Raw genomic sequence first — 26,116 nt, forward strand, 5'->3', positions numbered from 1 at the left:
CATATAATTAAGGCAATTGTGAGGCCTCCACCAAGGATCAGAATATTCTAAACACCAAATTCCTTACAAAATTTCAGGTCTTTGAATGTATCAAGAATTCTAGTCATAATACAAGAGAACACCGAGTTGACACGTGAGTTTTTTAATTTTAATTTTACATAATTACAAAGAAATCTTGTAATTCAGTTACTCTACCAATAGCCTATCATTATTTTGTCGTATTAATTCGACATCCAAGTGTTCGTTGTGGGCCTGGCTGCTTCAAATCCAAACACCGATTGAGAGAGAGAAAAATAAAAATTTAAACTCAAATCCATGTTTTTAAATTGCAAATTAAACAGATACCATGCAAGGCTAGGTGTTTCATAACAGATCATGTTTTCCTAATCCAAATTAAGACCTTAATTCATGTTTTTAAAGAAAGACTCATGCCAAATCTAAGTTTAATAGTTTTAGTATTATTTTAATACTAGTACCGACTAAATCTATGCAGTCCACCAATGAGATCAAAATCGAGAGGCCTATATTAGATGTGCGCGCTGGGAAGAATACGTGAATTCTTCAACCGGATTTGAGGATTGTCTTCTTCATTCGAGGTTTGTATTCCGAATTGTGGTCTATGGACTTCGATAGTTTTTTCATTCAATACAGCGATAATGCTTGAATTCACCTAGTGGTTAAGATCATAGGAAGCCATAGCATGTTTATGGGTATTATGGTTTGGGTATTTTTATGGGTCTGTTCAAGGGGAGTTCATGCATGTGCCTGAGCTGTTTTCCCCTTTTCATGGCGGGAATGGGTTTCCTTGACTCATAGCATGGTTTTGTAGATGCAAGTTACTGATTCATAATCCAGTACGTATTTTTCCTTGGATTCGAAGGTGGGTTTAAGGTTTAACTCATTTTCTCCAGTTCAGTTCACATTACTCGTATACCCAAATGCGTTTTACATGTATTCAGAGGTGGGGATTTAATTGTTTTTTTTGTAGCTCAGTGCTAAGTTCAGCTAAGTTATTTTTTTCTTTTCCATTTTTTCTTCATTCTGTCTTGTATCGTGATCTCTCTGCTTTCTCTTGGTACTGAGTTTCGTTGAATTGGCAGAGGGTTTCGTTCGAATGAAGCTGATTTAGGCTTTACTTGACTGTTTGTAGCAGTTCTCATCTGCTCCTGCTATTCGTTCCATGCATTGAAGTATTTTGACCGTAGGATGGGTTTCTGAGTTGTTCGTTCTTTGTGTGATTGGAACTTTAATACTGTAAAGTGAATAGTAACCACTAAAGCCCTTCTTTTAAAAAATGAATCTTTGATTTAATTCCTCGCTGTAGAGGTGAATTTCTGTGAATTATAGCAATATTAAGTAACCTTTGATAATTGGGTCATAAACAAAAATGGTTATAGTCATGGTTGCAGAGGCGAGTTTTGGTGAATTCTGGTAAACGGTTACTCGTGTCGTTTTAGGATTGGGTTTCTCTGACATTGGCAGATTTAACTTATGCTTGTCGCTTTTAGCATCTGTTCTTTTGTCATCGAGACAGGTTTATAACAATTGTTACTATATAATCTCACTGGAGTGCTTTTCAGCTCGTTTCGCTTTGCGTAAGTTACTTTGTGGTGCGTTCTTTCATGCCTGCCCGGCTTTATGTATCTGCAGATCCTGGAATCTTACTGTTAGGGTATATCTACCTTAGGTTTTGCTCTAGCATCCGTTTAGATTTGAGTTCGAGTACCTGTATCTCAAACAATTGGGTGTTCTGTATCCTATTGATCAAGTATGGTCTCTGGTATAAAGTCATACCTGATATATTTACCTCTTGAGCTAATTATGCATCATTTCCTCCTCTTTTAGCTAGATAGATATGTTTCTATCCCATTCTCATTTGATCTGTCGTTAGGACTATTTTGAGACCACTTTATTGGAGTAATTGTCTTACTGTATCTCTCAAAGCCCACCTTAATGGACTAATATCTTACCGTAACTCTCCAATCTGTTATTGCAGAATTGTGTTGTATCTTCTTTATCTCCGCGATCATCATCATGGGCAGCACTGGAACTGATGGAGTGACCTATGGGGCATACACCTACGAAAACCTGGAGAGAGAACTGTACTGGTCTGATGAAAAGTTGAGGATTTCTATCACCGGAGCAGGAGGCTTCATTGCTTCTCATATTGCTAGGCGGCTGAAAACTGAAGGGCACTACATTATAGCCTCTGACTGGAAGAGGAATGAGCACATGAGCGAGGATATGTTCTGCGATGAATTCCATCTGGTGGATCTTAGAGTAATGGATAATTGTTTGGCTGTTACTAAGGGTGTTGATCATGTTTTCAACTTAGCTGCCGATATGGGCGGTATGGGATTTATTCAGTCCAATCACTCTGTTATCATGTACAACAACACCATGATCAGCTTCAACATGCTTGAAGCTGCTCGAATCAATGGTGTGAAAAGGTAAGGCCTTGGTTTTCTTCGGGAGTCATTCAATTTCAATTTGTGCTGTTCTGCCTGTTTGAATTTGACGGGACACGTATTTTAAAACAATCTCCAAAGGGGCTACATGGATAACCATGCTTACTTATGGCTAAATCTGCCCAATGCATACACCTAGCTTCCCCCTTGCATACATCAAGCCTTAGCATTAATTACATTGGAGCGGATCCATAGTAGGCTTTATAACAGTTGGCTTTGTTTGTTCTTTTTTCTTGCTCATTTAAAATTACATTTTCTATTTTCTATTTTCTTTGCTATTGTTGTTGCTCTTTCATGAGGTAAGTGAAATATAACCTTTGTACATGAAATTGGTAAATAGCTTTAGACTGAAAGCATTAGGATTTGAGTGAGAATCTAATTTGTATGATTCTGTGTAAATTTGAGGGTACAATTATCTTTGACTGATGCTGATATTTGAGTGGTCTGAACTTGTGGCTACAATCATCTTAAATTTATGCTGATCGCTGAAGTTGAAATCCTCCAAATTTATTTTAAATTTTTCAACTGTCTCATTAACAAGACCGGATTGCTTTGCAGGTTTTTCTATGCTTCAAGTGCATGCATTTACCCAGAGTTTAAGCAATTGGAGACAAACGTGAGCTTGAAGGAGTCTGACGCTTGGCCAGCTGAGGTATGGAGTCTGTTGCAATTTATTATATATTAGTAATATTGATTGAAGTTGTACCATGCAAAATATTGGACCAGAAGTCCAAGGCTTTTAGGACCGAAATCTGTATAGAAATGCAATGCCAAGGTTTTAGAATTAGAAATGGAATATATTTAGAGTACAAGTTAGATTTGATGATAAACATAAATGCTTGGTTGTATTTTGACTGTGTCCTTACTCATTTCTCAATCTAAAGAGCAAATAGTAGTGAGCCACGGCATCAGGCAGGCCCTGATTTTAACTTGATGTTCTCTATATCTAACAAGACATCAGGGTCTCTGTACCTCTTTTTGTATTTTTATCATTGGGTGAAATTATTTGTGATGGCACCTCCCTCCCTCAGAAAAAATATTCTTCTCCTAGAAGATGACTTAGCTCTTGACAACAAATTAGGCTGCCCAATCTAGGAATATCAATAACTCCTTTCCAGCAATTAATTAATATTAGTGAGCCATCCCAACAGGACAGGGCAGTGCCCAGTTCTAACTTTTCACCCCTACTCAAACAGTACATCAATACCTCTGTAGTTTTCTTATTATTAGGGGAGATATTGGGGAATGCTACCCCTTCCCTTGCTGTATAAATTTTTAGGCTTGAAGGTGTCTAACACTTCACAACTCCATTGGACAGCTCAATTAAGAAGTTACAACAACTTGATTTGCCACAAGGCTATGATATACCAAATTTTGAATTGACAGACAACAAGGCCTTTGTAGTCGGGAGCATGGATGTAATCCCTTAGGAGAACTGATTGTTTAATTTGTAGTTTGCAAATAGCACACTGTACGCTAGATGTATGATGCTTTCCAAAGAGAGAAACAATGAGTTACTAGTCAAAATTGAGTTTGGAACTTATAGCCAAGCTCTCATGAAACTGTTTACTAATTGTTGGATCTGTTCATTTCTAGCCTCAAGATGCATATGGCTTGGAAAAGCTTGCCACTGAAGAATTATGCAAACACTACACCAAGGACTTTGGCATTGAATGTAGGATTGGGCGTTTCCACAACATTTATGGTCCCTTCGGCACATGGAAGGGTGAGTTATGGAAGTGACTGACTTTGATGGTGGTAACTATGATGGATTGTAGAGTAATGCTGATTATTGTGGTTACCTTGCCTATAGGCGGACGGGAGAAAGCACCTGCTGCTTTTTGCAGGAAGGCACTCACATCCACTGATACATTTGAGATGTGGGGTGATGGCAAACAAACACGGTCATTTACATTCATTGATGAATGTGTTGAGGGTGTATTGAGGTATCCGTGTCATACTTCTTTCACCATGGGCATTGGACACATTAATTTTGTCTAATTTTGTAATATCAGATATTTCCTGTTCTTCTAATGATTGTGGAATCTTTCATGTTGGGATATTTGCAGGTTGACAAAATCAGACTTCAGAGAGCCAGTGAATATTGGTAGCGATGAAATGGTTAGCATGAATGAGATGGCTGATATGGTTCTTAGTTTTGAGGACAAAGCATTACCAATTCATCACATTCCTGGGCCAGAGGGAGTGCGTGGTCGGAATTCTGACAATACATTGATAAAGGAAAAGCTGGGCTGGGCTCCAACTATGAGACTGAAGGTAAAGTTCTAGATCAATTAAACAAATAAGTTTTTAGATTTTTTTTCACATGCAATAAAGCAACTTGGTGTAAACTACTAGAAAATGCAATGATGTTTGCTGTTTGCATTGACAGGATGGCTTGAGGATTACATACTTCTGGATCAAAGAACAAATTGAAAAGGAAAAGGCTCAGGGCATTGATCTTTCCATCTATGGATCTTCTAAGGTGGTTGGTACTCAAGCCCCTGTTCAACTTGGTTCCCTACGTGCTGCTGATGGGAAGGAGTGACAGAATCTTGATATTGAGAAAAATAAGTAACTTGCTATTATATAAAAGCACTAATGGAAGGGCACTGGAGGAAGATGCAGCAGTTTGAGTTGGTATTCACATAATTATATGGAGGTGGTCAGGGCTAGAAGCAACTGTGTTAGTTTTCTTTCTGAAATTAAGCAAGCACACTGTGGTGTGATGGTGATGATCACATAGTTCCTCTAATGTTCAAGATGACAATAAGTGTTGATTTCATGTCTTGTGGCATGCAATTAATCATGCTATAGGACTGCATCGTTCTGGCTTAACTAGAAAATAATTTCTTGAGTTGTCAAATAATATTCTGAGAATATTTGCATTGTAGAGCCCATCTTTCCATTTAAAGTTTTCATTTATGATATAAGCCTGTTTTACTTAACAGTTCTGTTGCTTCTGTTGTGTGATGATATTTGCTTGGTTGCCCATTTATCTACCATATCTTTTGCTAAGCTGGAAGTTGTCTCTATCTGTTTTGATGAGTATATTTTAAGTAGGCCCATGGAATAGATAGCACATTGCTTCCATAAAAGAATAGTTCAGGGAAGTAATTAACTGAAATTTCCGTTAAGATCATCCATAACAACTTTTGCTGTGCTAAATTTCTAAGGTAAAATTCGAAGTTCAATTTGTAAGCTTTGATAATTTTTTCTATTACATTTTTAAACTTATAACCCTTAGCTCATGTGTAATATGTAGCTTTTATGCTTGTCCTACCCATTCTCTAAAACAATTTGCTAATTTTCAATTTTGTCAAAATACATGTAGTAGTCAATAGAATGAATATTTAGTGCCCTTTATCTCTGTGAGTTGGGGAAGGCAGTGGCAGTGGCAGTCAACTTGACTGAAGATTATTCTTCTCCTATTCCTCCTGTAAAATAATTACTAAATTTTAATTTAAGCAAAATGCATGCAGTAAACTAGAAAGGAGAACTAGTGTTAATCCATGTGATTGATCAAGGAAGGTGGTGGCAATCTACTAGACTGAAGACTTGGTGTTTATATTTTTGGGATTTATCATAAATGGCAGTTGCAGTCAACAAGAATGAGGATTAGTGTTGGTTTTATTTTTGGGCAATGACAATTCAATGTTTAAATTTTCTGGTTAAAGCTGAGAATAAAATCAGCATTTCATACTGGTCACCATTTTTATGTGATTTTTATTTAATCCTCAGTCGACTGGACTGAAGATTATTCTTCTCCTATTCCTCCTGTAAAATAATTACTAAATTTCAATTTAATCAAAATACACGCAGTCAACTAGAAAGGAGATCTAGTGCCATTTATCCCTGTGATTGATCATGGAAGGTGGAGGGAATCTACTAGACTGAAGACTTGGTGTTTATAGTTCTGGGATTTATCATAAATGGTAGTTGCAGTCAACAAGAATGGGGATTAGTGTTAGTTTTATTTTTGGGCAATGACAATTCAATGTTTAGATTTTCTGGTTAAAGCTGAGAATAAAATTAGCATTGCATGCTGGTCACCATTTTTATGTGATTTTTTAAAACCTTTTCAACTACGTTGTTGCATGAAACTTGTCGGCCAACAGAATGTCTTGAGATGCTATATTCCAACAATTATTCCAAACATGCTGGAGCTTTTTTGCCCTGGAAATCTAATCTACCTTATTGGAGTCACCTGGTATGATAGTGAGTGGAGATTAATGGAGATTGTAGGATTGTAGCAAACGAGTATGCTACATGCTGGAGCTTCCTTGCACTGGAAACTTTTCTTGTATATGTCATTTCAGTGACAACTTAAGATGATCGTAAGTAATCTATTATGCAGACTTAATCTGTCTTGTCAGATTATAAGATTGTGGCAAACTACTATTGTTCATGCTGGAGCTTTCTTGCACTTCAAAGGTTTTTTTGTTTATGCCATTTTAAGTTACTGAATCTGATTGCAAGGGAAGGTTGTAAGATCGTATTAAATAAATATGTTAAGCTTTGTTTTTTTTTTTCACAGGAAGCAATCTATTGTTTCCTTCAATGTTGAATTCGGTTTTAATCCTTATATATTAAAGGAGTGGATTGTGTTATATTTTCATCTGCAAGTTGGAGTTCTGTGCGTAAAGGCTTCACCATATGGCTTATTCTACCAAAGAAAATAGGCAACGAATCTGATCGTAAAGGAAGGTTGTAAATTGTAGTAAACAAATATGTTATGCTTTGGTTTTTTGTTTTACAGGAAGCAATCTATTGATTTCTTAAATGTTGAATTTGGTTTCAATCCTTGTATATTAAATGAGTGGATTGAGTTATATTTTCATTTGCAATGTGGAGGACTGTGCATAAATGCTTCATCATATGGCATATTCTACCATAGAAAATAGGCAAGAATAGTAGGGACCTATTAGGATTGTTCTCCATGAAATTAATGCATAGTAACAAACCAAATTAAAAGGAGATGCTTCCAAGTCCTATGACTACCAGGCCCCATGAAGTACTTCACAATAACAAACCAAATTATTATGAAACAAAAGGTTCCCAGACCCCAGATGTATGACTCTTTTGGTCAGATTTGTGCCACTAGGTCTATGATTCAAATAGTCTACTGATTGAAATCAACAATAAATTTGGTCAGATTTGTGCCACCAGCTCTATGATACACATAGTCCTCTGGTTAACATCAACGATAGCAATTCTGGACACGCACAATCAGATTTGCATCACATAGTCTACTGGTTAACATCAATAATAATTGTTGACATATCCAATGGAACATGTCCATCTAAGTTGTGAGAAAGATGGTTTGGATGTAAATGTGCTGATTGGTGCTGGTTCATGAATAGATGACTTTTTCTGAAAAGAAAGATAAGTGGATTGAGTTTTATTTTAGTTGGTTGCTTTGGTTTCAATCCAAATAATCTCAAAAGTGGATTGAGTTTTATTTTCATCTCCAATATTGAATAGTGTACATAAGGCTTCACCATATTCTGCCATAGAAAATAGACAAGGAAAATATGGGCTGTTACCTAGTGCCCACCATGAAACTAAATCACAGTATGTATGACTTATGGTCAGATTCGTGCCACTATGAAGCTTATGATATAAATAGTCTACTGGTTAACATCAACAATATTTTTGGTTAGATCTGTGCCACTAGGTGGTCAATTATACAAATGGTCTACTGCTTAACATCAACAATATTTTTGGTTAGATTTGCGCCACTAGGTCACTGTTACCTATCGCCCACTCGCCCACCATGAAACTAAATCACAATATGTATGACTCATGGTCAGATTTGTGCCGCTATGAAGCTTATGATACAGATAGTCTACTTTGTTAACATCAACAATATTTTTGGTTAGATTTGTGCCACTAGGTGGTCAATAGTCTACTGCTTAACATCAACAATATTTTTGGTTAGATTTGTGCCACTAGGAGATCAATAATACACGTAGTGTACTGCTTAAGATCAAACAATAATTCTGGACTCAGACGCAATCAGATTTGCATCACATATAGTGATGTAGGAGCATCCAGAGGTATAAGGGCAATCCTGTGTCACCCAAAAAAATGTACTTAGACTTAGTTTCTGTTTCATGTCTTTACATTTTTGGATACCCATTTGGGTCAAATAAAGGTTCCAACTCTCACAGTTCAACTATCAGTGTGCTAGAAAATCTCGAAAAAATAGGAGCATGCAATTTGGCCATCATTTTGGTGACCCAGAAGGTGTGAATTGGCCAGATGAATGTAATTGTGATTTAGAGCATTCCAGAAAAAGAATCAGGTCAAAAGGCCCCACGGTTTGAAAGTTATTGCAGTTTTTCGGGTTTTGGAGACCTACTAAGAATGCTTCAAAGTCAGGTTAGGGGCATTAAATGACCTCGAAAAGGGCCGAAAAATGGGGGATGAGCGAAGCTGGTCTATAAAGCTATAGAGCGCTTCGAGAGCTTTCCGAAAATGTAAATGGTTCGTCAATCGGAGCTACGGTTCAAAAGTTATGCCTTCCGGAAGTTCGGTTACCGTTTCTGGATTCTTCTAGATTTGCACCGACTTCTAACGCAGCTTCCGGTACCTTCTATTTTGTCGGTGGATGCCTACTAGCACTTTCTAGAATGTACTCCTAGTTCTTAACCCTCCGGGGTCTATTTAAGGAGATTTCTGGCATTGTAAAAGACAGTTCAGAGTGGAGTTTGAGAGGAGGTACTGAAAGGAGAAATTATCTCCAGATTTATGCTATTGTAAGCCCTTAGGGCATGTTTTGAAGTTTATTTTCTTGTACTGTTTGAACTAGCTTATTTTCTCAGTTAATATAATTTTCCCTTTTCTGTTGTGTCCATTTTGTCTTGGGTTGTGTCCCCATCATATAGTCCTACCAGTGAACGTAAATAATAGTTTTGAAAATATCCAATGAAACATGCCCATTCAAATTCTAGAAAGATGTTTTGGATGCAAATCTGCTATTGGTGCTGATCCATAAATAGATGATATCAGAAAATAAAAATTACCAATTTTTTGTGCAAATTTCCTCTTGAAAGGTAAAAGCATTGGAACTTGATGTTTAGATAAGTCGGCTCAGAAGCTTATCTGTTATAGAGGCTAACTACATTTACTAAGATATTTTGGGGATTGAGTATTTACTGTAATGGTTAGAAGGCTGACTGCATTAACTGATATTTTGTGAGCTCGCTTTAATATGTGATCTTAGAAACGGTAATTTTTGAGTTGAAATTGGTTATTCGGATAAATCAGAAGCCCCTTTTCTACAATGAATAGTGGAAAACAATGTTTGGAGATTGTAGATGGATAAACAAAAGTCCAAAGACTTGCCACTATCAACAAAAAGTTGGTGATGTAAGAGATGCTCTGCAAGGTGTTGTTCCTTGGTTGTGGTTTAATGGCAATGTGTAATCTTTTTTGGTACATTTTCCTAAGATTGTGTGGTGAGTGCATAATGGGAGCACTGAAACATGGGACACAGGCTCAATTCCTTTGTCATGAATTTGTAGTATAATCATTTTATTACATATTCATTTTTATTCAAGGAGGACTACCATTTCATGGCACAGGTACAATTCTCATTAATGTATGGTCCAAACAATTGTTAGAAAGAGTTGGAAAAAAGTCTTTTTGAAAGCACAGAAAATACCTGGTTATTGGGTACTACCATTCAATTGGCGAGGACCTCATGGCATGGGATGCAACCAGTACCATGGGTGAGAGATTAGGATCAGGGAGAAGCAGGGATGATGTTTGCATACACATAGTGATGGGAATCTCATCATCTCGTTAGATTAACAGTGCTTGGGCCACCACCACCACCACCAGAGCAGGCATGAGGTAGAGGAGATGGTGCAAGAGGGGGAGATGGTAGAGGAGATGGAAGAGGGGCTAGAGTAGGTAGTGGATTGGGGTGATGAGTTTTCTAGTGGGTAGGCTAGGTGCTACCAATGCCACCACCGATGCCAGGGGAACAACAGGGGTCATAATAGGTACCACCTCCAACTCAACATGTATAGGGCCCATAGGTAACACCAAAAGTGTAGGAACCTCAAGGACCATAGGGACCAACAACTACACAACAAGGGGATTATGATATAGTGAGGGTAGAGCAAGATAGTCTCTAGATTGAGGTGGCCCGATTACAAGGGAAGGTAGCAATAGAGGTTGTTAGGGATGCTAGTTCCTAGGAAGAGATTGGCAGATTACAGGTAGAGGTTTCTTGCCTGTAGGTAGAGGACACCCCCTTACAGGAAGAGGTAAATATAAAGAGGGCTAGAGTGGACAACACTTCAGATGCACTGGGGGAATTGTAGGCCAAGGTGGACATTGTGGAGTTCATCGAGGTCATTACACATGTGGATGTAGAGGATCTAGTAGAGCTAGACACCCTTTGCCAGGAGATGGTCACCCTCCGAGCCAATAGAGAGACCCTACAATGTCAAATGGATGAGTACTATGCACAACAAGAATTTTCCATACAAGGTAGACATAATAGGAGGTTGGTAGCGATGATGCAAGAGGCCTTGACCATATGTCGCCATGAGTCTTGAGCCCTTAGGGAGGTGGGATACATTAGTACATTTGGTGTTAATTTTCAAGCTTAGTTTTTGACCTTATGCCATTTTCCATTTGATTTTAACTTTTTTATTGTTAAGATCTTGAGTTGGTAAAAAAGTTGACCAACATGAGTTTGTTTGGTCAAAATTTTGACCAACATGGATTATAAACAAAAAAAGAAGGAGAAAAGTGTGTTGGAGGAGGGATAACACAAAAGATAATGAGGTGAAAGAAAAAATCCCTAATTTCACCAATAACTACAAGAATGATTTCATTGAGAACTGGCACAGTGATAACACAAAATCTGAGTTCTACTCTATACTTGGTCTCTATACTACTGTACCCTTTTTCAAAGTGATACAATTTACAACTATCTAAGGTATCATTGATGTTGTGAAGCATGGGAAGCGAATTCATGTGATTGATATGGGAATTCAAACTGGGTGTCAACGGACAATGTTGATTCAATCCCTCTCTATGAGATCTTCTTCTTCTGTAGTTAAGCATCTCAAGATCATAGCCATTGGTATGAATTATGATAACCTAGAAGACAACAAAAGAAGACTTACAAAGTTTGCTAAACCTCTAGAAGTCCCATTCTGGTACGACCCAATAAAGATCTCAAAGATGGAGGACATTAATGAAGGTTTGTTCAATGTGAAAGTATGTGAGTTTGTTGCCTTGAATGTTCTAACTATTTTCAGAACTTTGTTATATGAACGTAACAAACAAAGCTCATTTCTCTGGTAAGTCATTTGTTTGGGAGGAGCATTCCCAAAAAATGCTCAGAGACATTATTCGAAAGGAGTGAAAAATCATCAGTTTCTAAGTCATTTAATCAGCTCTTTGGATGCCAGAAACTCGTTCATCATCTACTCGGTGGAGGATAATGTAGGAAGAACTTTTTTTTTTTTTTTTTTGAAGCCCTTTTGTTAACATTTTGAGCAATGGTGTATTTTTACAGGGGGAAGTTTTATTGTTTTGCAATTTAGAAACAAAGTGCCTGAGTTAATCTAGATTTTTGGAATTTCATCATTTTTCTGTAGATTGTAAAAATTTAGATACCTAAGAACTTTACACTAAAAGTTGCTTTATAATAATGCAAAATAAGGGTTGTCATATAGTTGTAAAAAATTGCTCACTTGAAATAGGGGTAGGGGCAAGGGCATTTGTTGTCCCAAAAAATAAATTCAAAATTTTCATTAAGCTATTTTCCCTCAATGTTTGGTTTTTTATATAGTTGCCGATGTCTTATTGTGGAGAAACAAGAAAATTTCTTTGAGCGTTCTCACTAGTGCCACATTTATATGGCTTCTTTTAGAGTGGCTAGAGTACCACTTATTGACACTGATTTGCATCGGCCTTGTATTTTGTATGACAATCTCATTTCTCTAGTTGAATGGTGTATTTTTCCTTAATAGGTTAGACTTGTTTTCATATTGTATTATAGGCTAGGCTAATTTTTCTATGTAGTGGCTCACAATGTAGTCTATCTCTAATGGGTTTTGTGGTTTAAAAAATATTTTAGCTTCATATTTATTTCTTTTAAAGTTTGCTCCAAGTGTTCCCCAAATCTCTCTTCTAGAGAATATCTTTATTGATGTTGTTGTTACTATCAGAAATGAAATTAATTGGTTCTTAAGATTTTTCTACAAGATGTTGTAGTAGGGAAAGACGTCAGGACATTCCTTGTGGTATTTTTCTTTTCTTATATAATGTTCTTTCCTACAATCTTATATCATATTCATCCATTAAAATTTGATTCATTTGGATTCCAAAATACAAATTTTGAATTGTGCAGGTTGCAGGAGGTTTGTTTATTGCTGCTATAATTAGTAGTTATTGCAACATTTTAACAATATTTCACATAGGCAAGTTATTAAGAGTTTTCACTGAGTTTCTTTTTACATCATTACGAATAAGTTTATTTCAATTTTTTTTGAGTTGGATTGGTAGTTGGTCTATCTGGAAAGAGAGAAACAATATGATTTTGAAATATATAAAGATGCCAATGGTGTTTTTCAGGTCCTTATCCATAACATCAAGGAAAATATGATGATTTTGCATCCTTTTAGTCATGGTTGTCCTCTCAAGTCCTTAGATTTGGATATCACTAAAAAATGGGACCTGGTGGAGTGTCATAATAATTACAAAAAGTTTATTGTTAAAATGAGAAGAAATATAAAATGCCCCCTAACCCTTTGTTATTGGTTGTTGATCATATGATTGACAATAATGTGGTGGTATCTCATATTTGTGGAGTGTAGTCTAGTGATATGGTTTTAGATATTAAGAAATAGTTGCTACAATATGACATTTATTATCAATGTGTTGAGAAGGAAATGGATAAGAGGTCATTTTATTATAGGTATGGTCCCTTGCTATCAATTAGATCGAAACATGAATGGAGGAAATTAATATCTTCTACAAATATTGTCTATAGTGACATGCCATATAGTAGCCAATTTTCAAATACAATGTGAGTAGATCAAGAATGATCTTAGTGATATCGATAAAACATATAGAATTATTAAGGATTTGAATGGTGTGTATAGGAAAAGAGTCAATGAGCTATAGATTGAGTTTCTACCTCAACAAAAACAGAGGGAAGACTTGATCAAGGTATTTTGGCTTACAATGGATATGACTAAAGTTAGGATGGAGCAAGTTGCCAATTTATTGGCTCAAGCAAAACCACCTGCTCAACACTATGGTATCAATACAAAACAACAACAAAAACTTCTCAAACTTATCCAAGCAATTTGTTTTGCAAGCACTCGTGCACTTGCTTGTACACAAAGAAAAGTCAAAAAGAAAGAAAGAATAAACCAACCATAACAAAAGAAAAGAGTTTTCATACCACACCACAATGGCACATATATATGTATGAGAGTTAAGCTAGTTTATGTTCGCAAGCAATGGACACTTTATACTATAAGGAAATTAACCCTTCCCTAACGATGAGAAGGCAATGCCTACTTATCTCCTCTTTGTGGATTCATTGAAAGTCTTCCCCTTAACATAGGGTAATGGATGCATAAATATTTTTATACTAAACAAAATTATTCAAAAACATTTCCCTACCATATATATATACACAAAAAACACACACAGATACTATATATATAGTGTCCTTGAGATTGGTCAAGGATAGACGAGTGGAAGAGTTTCCATGGGCAAGGAGTAAAATTAGATTAAAAACTAACGTGAGATTACCATCCCATGCACCTCCAAATGTTCTTGATTCTATCAACTCATGGAATATTTTAGCTACTTGACATGTCTAGTGCAAGAGTACAATGGTGAATGAGAAATCAACATCACCAATTAAGAAAATCCTATGTTATCACAGATCTAACTTAAGTTGCTAAACCTTTTCAAAGGAACCTACATTGATACCAACTATGAGGGAGATAGGGGGTGAAACAATATATGCAATTTTAAACTTAATTTAACTTTAATAGAGCTATTATTCATAAACTATAACAGAGCTATTATTCATAAACTATAACAAATACACAATATGAAATCTTTCACAAGTACACAAGAGTAGTAAACTTATGTGAAAATCCAAGATGGGAAAAATCATAGGACAATCAACCTCACAATAATAAGGAATCACTTATGATAAGTAGACAACAACCAACAAGAGACACCAAGCTTAGATTGAATATATGACTACCAACCAATGGATTGCATTTACATCTTTTGCCTGACAATTGAGTGACAACCTAGTGACAAGGACATCAATATTGTAATATCCCCTTATACTAATTCTTAGGAATTAGGGACAATTAACTCACAAAAATTGACAAGAAAATTCCTTCCAAGAAGACTCTAAAAGTCTTTTACAAGACTTGTAATGATGATAATTGAAAACAATTAATATAAGATTGAAAGATTATGATTTACAATTGATACTGCTTACAATATGATGTGATAAGATATATTACACATCAATAAAATAGAGTACCACAACTATCTCAGATATATTGATGAGATTTATGCGAAGATGATCACGACTATATATTAGACCTTCACTTCTATTATAACAATATGAATTGTGTGAAGTCTCCTTCCAATTGCTGCTATTTGTTTCTAATATATCAATATAAGATATACTACAAGTCTTCTCAATGTGTTGATAGCTGACTCTGATATGGCACTAATATGTTGAAGTCTACTTTTATCTCTTATAGCAATAATGTATTTTGTTGTTCCTGATCTATCTTATAAGTACCTAGAGAGGCTTGTAGAGAGGTAGAAATAAGTTTTGTTCATTTACACATTTGTTTTATTATCATAAAAAGTGGAGGTCTTATATGTTTATTTCTCTATGAGTGAAGGTCATATATGTTTATTCCTCTGTGAAACACTACAAAAACTTGGGTGTTGTGTTATGTTTTTATCTTGTAGATATAGTGGAGAATCTGTTTCCAAGCTTCCTGTTGTGGATGTTATGATCACTACAACATATCTGTTCAAGGAGCCTACATTAATAATTGCCAATACAATTCTTTTTGTTATTACACTTGATTATCCAGTAGAAATTTTTTCTTGTTATATCTCAGATGATGGTGCATCTCCCATCACTTTCTACTCTCTTGTAGAAACTTTGAGCTTTGCCAAAAAATGGCTACCATTATGTAGAAAGTTCAAAATAAAGAACATGTCAACCTTTATGTGTTTCTCCAAAGAAAATGAGTCATTTGATCTTGATTTTGTCCAAGAATGGAAAGATATGAAGGTGATGACGATGTGATTAAAAAATACAAAAATCAATAGTTCTTGTGTTATTAAATCATCATGCCTACTTAACATTGTTAAATGATATTTTGTAGGATGAGTATGAAGGTTGCAAGAAAAGGATAAGCAAAACATTGGAAGAAAAACAAGCTCCACCTGATTTTACTTCTCATCACAGTGTTGATGGTTTTGTGTATGGAATCTTGGATGTTAGAAATCATACAAGTATAGTACATGTAATCAGGAGAGTATTAAGTTAAAATGATTGTTGATTATGTTTTTGCAGTATAAACTTTAATCAAGATAGTAAGAGCTTCTCTAGAGGACGAATATCTCACTCTATTAATTCTTTATATGTATAGGTTAATCATGAAAACAAAATGGTTCATGACAAGAAAGATGATGCTCTGCCCCACCTAATATATGTTGCTAGAGAGAAATGCCCCAAGGTCAACCATTTTTATAAGGATGATGCCATAAATGCCATGGTTAGTAGATTTTTGTTATTTATCTTTCTAGAACTTATTTAGAAAGTTTCTAGTATAAATTGTGTTTGAAAAAGTTTTTGAATAATTGTTTGGAAATTTTAATAGTAATGTCAACTATGAAGAATAACATGAAATATATAATATTATACTGTCAACTATGATAGGTTTTGATGGTATTGAAAGTATATGCTATTTCTTAACATGATTTTTACTGATCTGATGTGGTGTTGGGTTTTCAGGCAAGAGTCTTAGCATTGATGACAAATGCTTCTTTCACACCAAATCTGGATAGTGATATGCATGTTACCGATTGCAGAGCTATACAACATGCTATGTGTTTTTTCCTTGAATGTAAATGAGAGAAAGAATGTGGTTTTGTTCAATTCCCTTAAGCGTTCCATGGAAGTCTCAAGGATGATCCCTTTGGAAACTAGTTCAAAATACTCATAGAAGTAAGAAATAATTTACCATATTTTCTAAACTGATTATTCAAGAGCTCTATAGCATTTTTGGCCAAGTTATTACATGATTATAGATGTAACAATGGAAGTGTTGAGTGTATGCAAACTATTGGGAAGGGATCAAAAGCACTCCAAGGCCCTCTTTATGGAGGAACCAACTACTTTCATAGAAGAAAAGGCTTGTATGGGTTGCCACCTGAGATTGATCAACACCACATGAAATGAAGTGAAGACAAAGATAATGTAATAGCAAATATTTTGCATTAAATTGGTTTAGAGATTGAAGTTTAGTAAATGGCATGTTATTTTACCAAATTCAAATATTTCACATGAAATAATGATATATATGTAAGAATTTGGTATAGCTTTGATACCATGTAAGAATTTGCCTAAGGCAATAATTCAACACTAAGATCAAGAAGCTTAATAGATATCACAAGAGAGACAAATGATGATCAAATGAGAATGGATATCAGATAATTGGATGAATGCATTATAAAAGTGCCTTGTATATAAAGGCGATTGATATGACTAGGAGTTAGCAAAGAGATAAGCATAACAACTAAGCACATGTCTGCCAAGAGTGGATTATCCTCCATTGTCCATGAAGGTAAGTGCAACAATGAGAGGACAAGAATGCAAATTTGTATCTCATAAAGAGATGTAGTAGACAACATGTGCTCAATTGGAGTGCAAACTACTATGTTATCTACATGAAAACTCATATAAATATGCAAACTCTGAGGTGTCTACATGAACACTCATATGAATATGCATTATCTTAAGTGTCTACATGACAACTAATATGCTAATGCATTAACCTAAGAAAACTTAAGTAAAGTGTAATTATTAAATACTTAATTACACCAACACCCCCCCTTAAGTGCAACTTAGGGGAATGCACTTAAGCTCACAAAAGCTAGATGATAACGCAATATGGGTTCCAACTACTAGGCCATGTTAGGTACCCATGTACAAAATTTAAAAAAGAATGCAAGATCTCATAAAGTGGAGAAAGAGAGAAAACCCCATGGGAAAAACCCTCCCCCAAAAAGAGAGATGAAAAAATAAGATGCATGGATGGATGGAGTAATTAAGACCCCCCCCATTATAACATACATCATGTATATACAATAGAGAAGTATGAGAAGGAAAAAACCCCATAAGAGAAAAAGTGCCCCCCCCCCCACAATAAGAGAGAAGAAGTAGAAGAAGAAGAAAAAAGATAAGGTAGTCCCCTCTCAATACATAATGCCCATCAGTGATAGTTGCTACAAGATGAATGTAGAAGTTGATCCATGATTGTTCAATAATATTCCTCCCCTTAGGAAGAAATAATGTCATAGGTACATATGTGATGCTTCCCCAATGTGTAGAAAGAATCCTAAAGACAAATGGTATCATTACAAATTTCTCAACTATCACTGTGTTGATACTGACAGTCACCCCTTCCAATACTGCTGAAAAGAAAAAGTTCAGATCTAGAAAGGATGGATGTAGAACATATCCTAAAGAATCAACTGTCGCCTTGAATGATAAAGAGACCTCCTTCAACTATTGTACATAAGGATCCACAATCATATCAACCTTGTAAGATGGATAATGTAGAGAATGGAATAAAGGGTTAGAGTGTTCCCTCATAAAAATTGAAGAAGGATCTTCTTCATCAAAGAGAAGATGTATATCATCAATAATGTTTGCTAGATCTGCTATGTAGGACTCCACAAAAAAACCTAAAATATCTATCAAGTAGTCATCCCTTGATGCTAAAACTGTAAGACAAGGTGTACCCAATTGTACTAAATTACATGGACCTATCACTGTGGCAATATATGCATGTGGAATTTACTTATGTTGTGACCTCATCCTACATCTATCAAAAGGATCCCCCACATCTGAACCTGTTGAATCACTATCAGTTTCCACAATGTATGAAGTATAGAGAGTATTAGAGGATAAGCTAGGTGAACATTCCTCAAAGTGAACATTCCTCTCTATGAATATCTCGTGAATCTCAAGATCCATAAGTCTATATGCCTTAACACTTTCTTCATATCCAATGAAAGTACAAGGCCTTGGTGGTGGTGCCTTGCATTCCCTTGAAGATATGTTTGCCCATGTAGGACAACCAAAAACTCTATAAATATTTTACAACTAGCTTTCTTCTGCACCATGCCTCAAAAGGAGTCATTCCATCTAAGACATTATGAGGAGACCTAATAAGGATGTGATTGGCACTACTTATAACTTCTACCTCAAGTGATGGATCAAGAGATTTAGCTTGAATCATACAACTTACCATTGACTTAAGAGTTCTAATCCTCATTGCTGAAAAACTTGTCTTTTGTGGACTAAATGCTACAAGATTTTGAAAATTGATACCCTCAAGTTCACAAAAGTATCTAAGTCTTGAGTTCACATATCTACTTTCATTATCCATATGAAGAACCTTGATGGCTTTACATGATTTCTTCTCAACATGACTCTTGAAGGCTAGAAACTTATCAAACACTTCATTCTTGTGATCAAGAAAGTATACCCATGTGTAGCATGAAAAGTCATCAATGAAAGTGAGGACATAGTGACCCTTGCTAATTGATGTCACTGAAAAAGGGCCTGCTAGAATTGTATGAACCAACTCAAGAACAACTAATGCCCTCGAAGACTTCCCTTTGTCAAACTTCTCTTCTATTGAACAAGTTGAACATTCACCCTTAGAAAAGTTGATTGTAGGTAGACCTTTGACTATATTTTTTGAGCTAAGTTGATGAAGATAGCAGAAGGCAAGATGTCCATACCGCTTATGCCATTATTTACTTTGTGATTGTGAATGTGTCAACAAGGCACATGAAGGAGACTTAAGCACAAAGTGGAAGAAAGAATAAAGCCTTGTGTCATGATTAACTTTACCCAATACAACCAATGAATCATCCTTAAGATTTCACACCATTATTGAATTAGGAAGGAACTCAACTTTATTTCCACCTCCATAGTGAGTGATTTGGTAAATTGAAAGGAGATTAGCGCTAAGGTTAGGAACATAGAGAACATCTTTGAACTCTCCATTTTCCATCTCAACTTGTCCTTTCCCTCTAACTTCAACTTGTGTATCATTCCCTACAAATATGTGAGGTACCTTAGATTGCTCCAATGAAGAAGAGCATCCTTTTGAAGAACCCATATGATGTGAGGCACCCGAGTCAAGAATCCATTCCCCTGAAGAACTTGAACTTGCCATAAGTGCTTTCCCTTTTCCCTTTGAAGTGGATGGATTTGAATCCTTGGAAGCATTTGGCACATTGATTTTGTTCTTCCTAAGTAAATTTTCCAACTCATCTATTCTCTTAGTCTTGCAATGATGCTCATCATGATTTGGTTTCTTGCAATATGCACAAAATTGTTTATCCTTCTTCTTGTTTTTTCCCTTCTTGATGGAAGAAGAATTGCCTATTGTTAGGAGGAAGATTGTTGTGTCTCTAATTATGATTTTGGCTTCCACTGCTTTTTCTTCTTGTTGGTGAAACTTTTTCCGCCTTGATTTGTTTGGTTCTCATTACTAGCCAACAATGCTTTAGACTTTGATGACTTGAGAATTCCCATATCTATCAACTTGGATTGTTCCAACATAAACATTTCTGCAAATACATCAAATGAAGGCTTAGTGAAGGCACTTCCCATGGTCAACTTGTGAGTGTTGTAATTGAAAACAAAAAATGCATACTCTAAAGGTAGCCTCTTCAACATTTGATGAATCAATCTATCATCCTTCATGGGATTACCACAATCCTTAACTAGTGCTCTCAATTAATTGGCTTTGTTGAGATAGTCTTGAATTGTGTCAAAGTTCTTAGGATCCAATAGAAGTAGATCATCCTCAATTTGGAATCCCTTTTCCTCATCCACCTTACCATACAACCCTTCAAGTTTGTCCCAATCAATTTTCCAATCAACTTGTGCATCAAGATCAGTGGGTTTTACAATCGTACCATCGACATATAGATTTAAACTTTTTTCCATTAGTCTACTCCATACAATATCTTTCCATGTGTAGACACCAAAATTTGTCCAAAACCTGTTCCTAGCCTATTAAATAAATATTTAATATTTATTTAATTCCCCTACCTTAATTAAATAAATTTTACATTTATTTAATTACACTCGCCTTACCTTGATTTAAATAAACTAAGGTTTATTTAAATCCTAACCTATTCCCACTTGCATCTAACCCCTTTCACTTTAATTAAGTATGTCACTTAATTAATTCCCTCCTAATCCCACTAGGAATTAAATATTGCATTTAATCCTATTTGAGCACATGGCTACTACATTTAACCCTCACCTAACCTCACTAGCCTACCTAACCCATCTTGCTAAACCTACCCACTTCCTAATCATGCTTTCTTTTCATAATCATCCTAGCTAATCACCTCTTGATCCTAAGTGTGTTCTCACACATGTGTGAGGAATCCTCACACATGTGTGAGAGATGTTCACACTTTCCTTATCCCTCATATCTTGCATGCCTCTTACAACCTTGTCCCCCTTCACATATGAATCAAGTTGTCTCACACATGTGTGAGAAGCCATGCTTCTCACACCTCATTGATCATGTCACTTTCCAAGGTGTCTCACACATGTGTGAGGAAACATGATCTTACACACCTCTTACATTTGTCATTGACATGTCACCATCAAAGGTTGCTCACACATGTGTGAGCATATTGCCCCCTTTGAATGGTCAAAACCCTAATCCATATGGAGTCTACTTGTCTTCCACCTCATTGACAACTCATTGATCCTGAGAGATCTTAGCCCTCCATCTTGCATTCAATCTTAGCCATCCATTTTCTTATAAAAGGAGAGCCTTCTCCTCATTTCCACAATCTACCATCTACCTCATTGTTATGCTACTGGATTTGTGAGCAACCACATCCCACAACAATGAAATCATCTACACTTGATGATTTCATGAGGTTTGCATTAGTAGTTTGAGTCATTGTAATTTCATGTTGTCTTTATGTTACATGTCTTCTTTCATATTTTGAGGTTTGCATGATAATGTAGGAAGATGTATTAGTTTCTTAATGTGTTTTCCTTTAGTTACATTTTTATGCAACACACCATGTAGTATAATTGTGTGAAGTTAAAAGTGGAGTTTTAGGTGAACCCATGATGCAAAAAATTAAAAGAGAATAAGAAAGAAAGAGAGAGACAAGAACACAAGACACAACCCCCCTTTTCACTCAATCAAAGAACCCCCCTCAAAAGTGATGCTTTTGGCACTTTATATTTAGTGCAGGTACAATAGCCACTTGTCAAAATAGACCAAAGTAGACTTCTAGTTTTGAAGGTTACAAGAGAAAAGATGAAGCTATGACAGACTCAAGTACATAAGACACCAGATCTCCCAAGGATCTAAATTAAGTACAATTGAAAAAATAGGCCAAAAATGACCAAATTTTGAAAGTACTATGTCTACCCAAAATTACTCCAAACTGATACCAGATCTAGAAAGTAGACAAAAACTTATACACTTTCAAAAAAATTGCACCTAAATATGTGTCCATATGAGCCCCAATGAAGCCTCTAAACTTGTAAAAATTGGGATTGGCAATTTTTAGTAAAATTCAAGGATAGAGATCACAAACAACCTGCACCAATGTGTAGATCATGAAATTCTTCCCCAAAATGAAAAATAAATTGCTTGAAAAAAGGAGTCCATATGAGGGAGATATCGTTGTTTGAAAATCACCTTTGTAATTATTTTTCCTAAATCACCACTACCACACCTCCAAAAATCAAATGACTCTAGATTTCACCTCAGATGTCCAAATTTAATGAAACAAAAGTCGATTTGGGGTTTTTTTGAACTTCTGAATGTAATGCTAATATCTAATTTGCACTAGCAAGCTCCAATCTTGACCTGCAAAAAAAAATCTCTCCAATGGTTATGCAATGAAACTCCTATGGCTCTAATACCATGCAAGAATTTGGCATAGCTCTGATACCATGTAAATTTTTTCCTAAGGAAATAATTCAACACCAAGATCAAGAAGCTTAGTAGATAGCACAAGAGAGACAACTCATAATCAAATGAGAATGGATATCAAATGATTGGATATCAGATAATTGGATGAATACATTATAAAAGTTCGTTGTATATAAAGGCAACTAATATGACTAGGAGTTAGCAAAGAGATATGCATAACAACTAAGCACATGTCCACCAAGAGTGGATTATCCTTCACTCTGCATGAATGTATGTGCAACAATAAGAGGATAAGAATGAAAAGTTGTATCTCATAAAGAGATGTAGTAGACAACATGTGTTCAATTGGAGTGCAAACTACTGTGTTGTCTACATGACAACTCATATGAATATGCAAAATCCTAGGTGTCTACATGATAGCTTATATGAATATGCATTATCCTAAGTGTCTACATGCACTAGTACATTTGACCTTATTTTTCTACCAAAATTTTTGACCATCAACTAAATTTTTTTAGGTTGGTTAGAATGTAGAAGGCAAAAAATTCATTTTTTTACATCTAAGCCCCATGTTGGTCGAAATTTCAACCAACAGGGGGCTTAGATGTAAAAAAAAATTAAACATTTCATGTTTGTTTTTTTTAGCGTGTGTAGGATCATTTGCATTTTTTTGGAGTTTTTCGTGCACGCAAAAGAAGATAGACTTGTACATGCAAAGAAGTGGCTTGATTTTGTTCTTCCACTGTCAAGCTCTATAAATCTAGCTTGAAGATTTGTAACCTTTTGAAGGGATTTGAATCTTTTTCAAATTTTGTGTAGTCCATTTAATTCTTTATCATAGGAAATTGCATACCATTAGCTGATATGTGTTTGGGAACGTTTATACATAGTATCAAATTATTGCTAGGTCAAGGTGCACAGTTGTGTCGAGCTGCAGGAACCTATGCTAAAATAGTGAAGAAAAATGAAACTCATAGTCTTGTGCGGTTGCCTTCTAATGCTGAAAAGGTCTTAGACTCTCGATGTAGAGCCACTATCGGTATGGTTTCCAATCCCAACCATGGAGCAGGGGAGCTTTATAAAGTAGGACAAAGCCAGTGGTTGGGCAGACGTCCTATTGTTCGAGGTGTTGCTATGAATCTAGTGGATCATCCTCATGGAGGAGGTGAAGGAGGAAAAAAAGGAGGCCGACCTTTAGTTTCACCTTGGGGAAAGCCTACCAAATCTGGATATAAAACTAGAAGCCCCAAAAAAGCTCCATCTTTTATAAAATCATTTTTAGAATCAACAGAAATGGGTTACACCACCTTTTGGTATGTCCAATTTGACATCTTTTATTTGCACATTCAAAAAACCATGTTTTAAATAAATTAGGTGATTGCTTGTACTCCCTTCTTCGTCACCAAAAACAATTTTGCAGTTTCTGGAAGAGACACTATTTTCTTGGCTTATTCTTGATTCAAAAAAATATAAAGGGATTGGCTTGATTGCATCATCAACATTTTTTGAATACTTTCCTTGTAGAATTGTAAAATAAATCATACTTTTAATTTTAATTTTTATCTAAATTGAATCTCAATTGTAATTTTTTATGTTGTATTCAATTGAATCTAATAGCATATTGGTTAATATTTCCTGATTGGCAGTTAATTAGCTATCTCAGTTATAATAAAAAATTAAAAGGAAAAACATTACTAAATTTTGTTCTTGATTTTTCAAGACTGAAGCTTGTTAGGCTTTTATTGTGAGCTTGTCGGCATGCCTGTCTCTTGATTCCAAACCAACTGATATATGAATGAAACATGTTGGAGATACCTACAAACCTCTTTCTAGTGTAGAATACAACTATTTTGGGGCCCAAAAATATCTGTCGAACATTGCTCAGTGTAGAATGCGTAATCATCCACACAAAAAATTATGGCACATATTTAGTCAACAAATGCCTCATTGTGCCAAATGTAGAAAACTCTATCTTTATTGCAAAAAATTAAGGAACTCAATGTGTCAATTTTGCATATGCAATAACTTTGTCTTGTTGATTCTGTTGCTGCCTTCTACAACAGCTTAAGTTTTGCATTAATACTGCACACTATACTCTTCAATATACCAGCAACCAAGCAACCTTACACACCAATAGGTATACACTATACATAGTCTTTATTCAATCGTTCACATTAATTCAAGTAGTCTGGCATTGTTGAGGAGTTTCTGTCTAAAGGCATGTCTAATAAATTTGAATCGAAAGACCATTCTTTCTCATTAATACCATTTATCAATAACAAACAACTGAGCTTGAAGTAAATGACCATGTAATATTCTTCTTACATTTTTTTTTAGCTACGAGAGCTATAGAGATTTTTGTTATTGCAAGAAGCATTTTACCTTCAACCTGATATGTGCATCCAGGGAAGAAAGATATTTATCTCTTATAATTTCAACTTGTGAAGAGAGTTTGGTTAAATTAGGTTCACAAATCATCTCTGCATGGTTAGTCCTAGAGTGTGGTTTAAGATTCTTTCAAATCACAATTATTGTTCTTGTCAAAAGATAGAACATCCTCTTCTTGTAATTAAACCATAACTTTCATTCTAAGTTGCATATGCACGCACATTAATTTTACATCAAAGTATGGTCACACTTTTTCAGCAAAAGCTTTCCATGCATATAGTTATTAAGAGGTGTTACCTCATCTTTAAAATAAAATGATTCCCAAATAAGATTATTACAACTTTTGGGATGTAAAGAACCATTTTTGTCTATTCTTCCTACAAAACCAAATTCTCATATTCTGGTTTTGCACACAAATCTGAAAAATATTTATTATTAAACCTTTTTGGAATAAGATGGCTTTCCATACCTCTAAGATTAAAAATTTCTACCTCTAGAGTGAAGAAAGACTATAGCAACTCTTTGCCATTTGAACTCTCGTGATCTTCAATGTTGTCTTGGCTCTTTTTAGTTGCTGAGGTCTAGTTTTCTTGAGGTGGAGTCATTCCTTTCTGAACTTCTTTCTCATCCAAGATTTTGTAATTGCAAGAAATAAAATTTGATGAGATTACTAGAGCTTCATTGTCGTCAACTTCCAGTTCTTTCTCAAGTTGAGATACTTTATTTTTATATTCTTGCAGATTTTTTACCTTATGAAACCTGACACACAAACTACTACAATAAAGCATGGATGCATGGTCATCTTCTCATTTCAAGCCAGTTCTCACAGCATGAGAGATACTATCCTTGTCATGATCCATAAATATTATAGCACATTATTGTTGATCTAAAGGATTTTGAAGATGGTAGGAATTGGTGTTATCTTTCTTGCAATCTTTCTATTTGCAATGATTTTTAACAGAACTGTGAAAACGAAAAAATGGGAAGAAGAGTGTT

At 35.4% G+C, this 26,116-nt stretch overlaps 1 protein-coding gene and 2 pseudogenes across 2 annotated transcripts; all 3 read left to right on the forward strand.

Moving 5' to 3' along the window:
- The first annotated feature begins 552 nt into the window (after positions 1-552).
- GME (GDP-D-mannose 3',5'-epimerase) lies at positions 553-5,416 on the forward strand. Of its 2 annotated transcripts, none has more exons than XM_089790564.1 (7): positions 553-880; positions 1,997-2,450; positions 3,027-3,120; positions 4,065-4,194; positions 4,282-4,414; positions 4,538-4,745; positions 4,861-5,416. In XM_089790564.1, the coding sequence occupies exons 2-7, from the start codon at positions 2,035-2,037 to the stop codon at positions 5,014-5,016; spliced, it is 1,137 nt and encodes a 378-aa protein (XP_089646690.1). In that variant the 5' UTR covers positions 553-880; positions 1,997-2,034; the 3' UTR covers positions 5,017-5,416. The 2 variants fall into 2 exon arrangements, with proteins under 2 accessions (XP_089646690.1, XP_089646689.1); XM_089790563.1 differs by having other exon boundaries at positions 553-596.
- Positions 5,417-11,504: 6,088 nt separating this feature from the next.
- On the forward strand, positions 11,505-13,087 carry LOC149545178 (reticulon-like protein B8; annotated as a pseudogene).
- Positions 13,088-15,252: 2,165 nt separating this feature from the next.
- LOC149545179 (cellulose synthase-like protein H1) overlaps positions 15,253-26,116 on the forward strand; it is a 63,818-nt pseudogene continuing 52,954 nt past the window's right edge.

Source organism: Cupressus sempervirens, chromosome 7 (genome assembly GCF_028749045.1).
Source record: "Cupressus sempervirens isolate cs-2001-9-10 chromosome 7, ASM2874904v1, whole genome shotgun sequence".
NCBI lineage: Eukaryota > Viridiplantae > Streptophyta > Pinopsida > Cupressales > Cupressaceae > Cupressus > Cupressus sempervirens.

Excerpts from the sequence above, each read along its gene's own strand:
- GME (XM_089790564.1), top strand. The coding sequence starts at position 2,035 with ATGGGCAGCACTGGAACTGATGGAGTGACCTATGGGGCATACACCTAC. Across the intron at positions 4,195-4,281 it reads TCCCTTCGGCACATGGAAGG|GCGGACGGGAGAAAGCACCT; the intron begins GTGAGTTATGGA and ends CCTTGCCTATAG. Across the intron at positions 4,415-4,537 it reads TGTGTTGAGGGTGTATTGAG|GTTGACAAAATCAGACTTCA; the intron begins GTATCCGTGTCA and ends GGATATTTGCAG.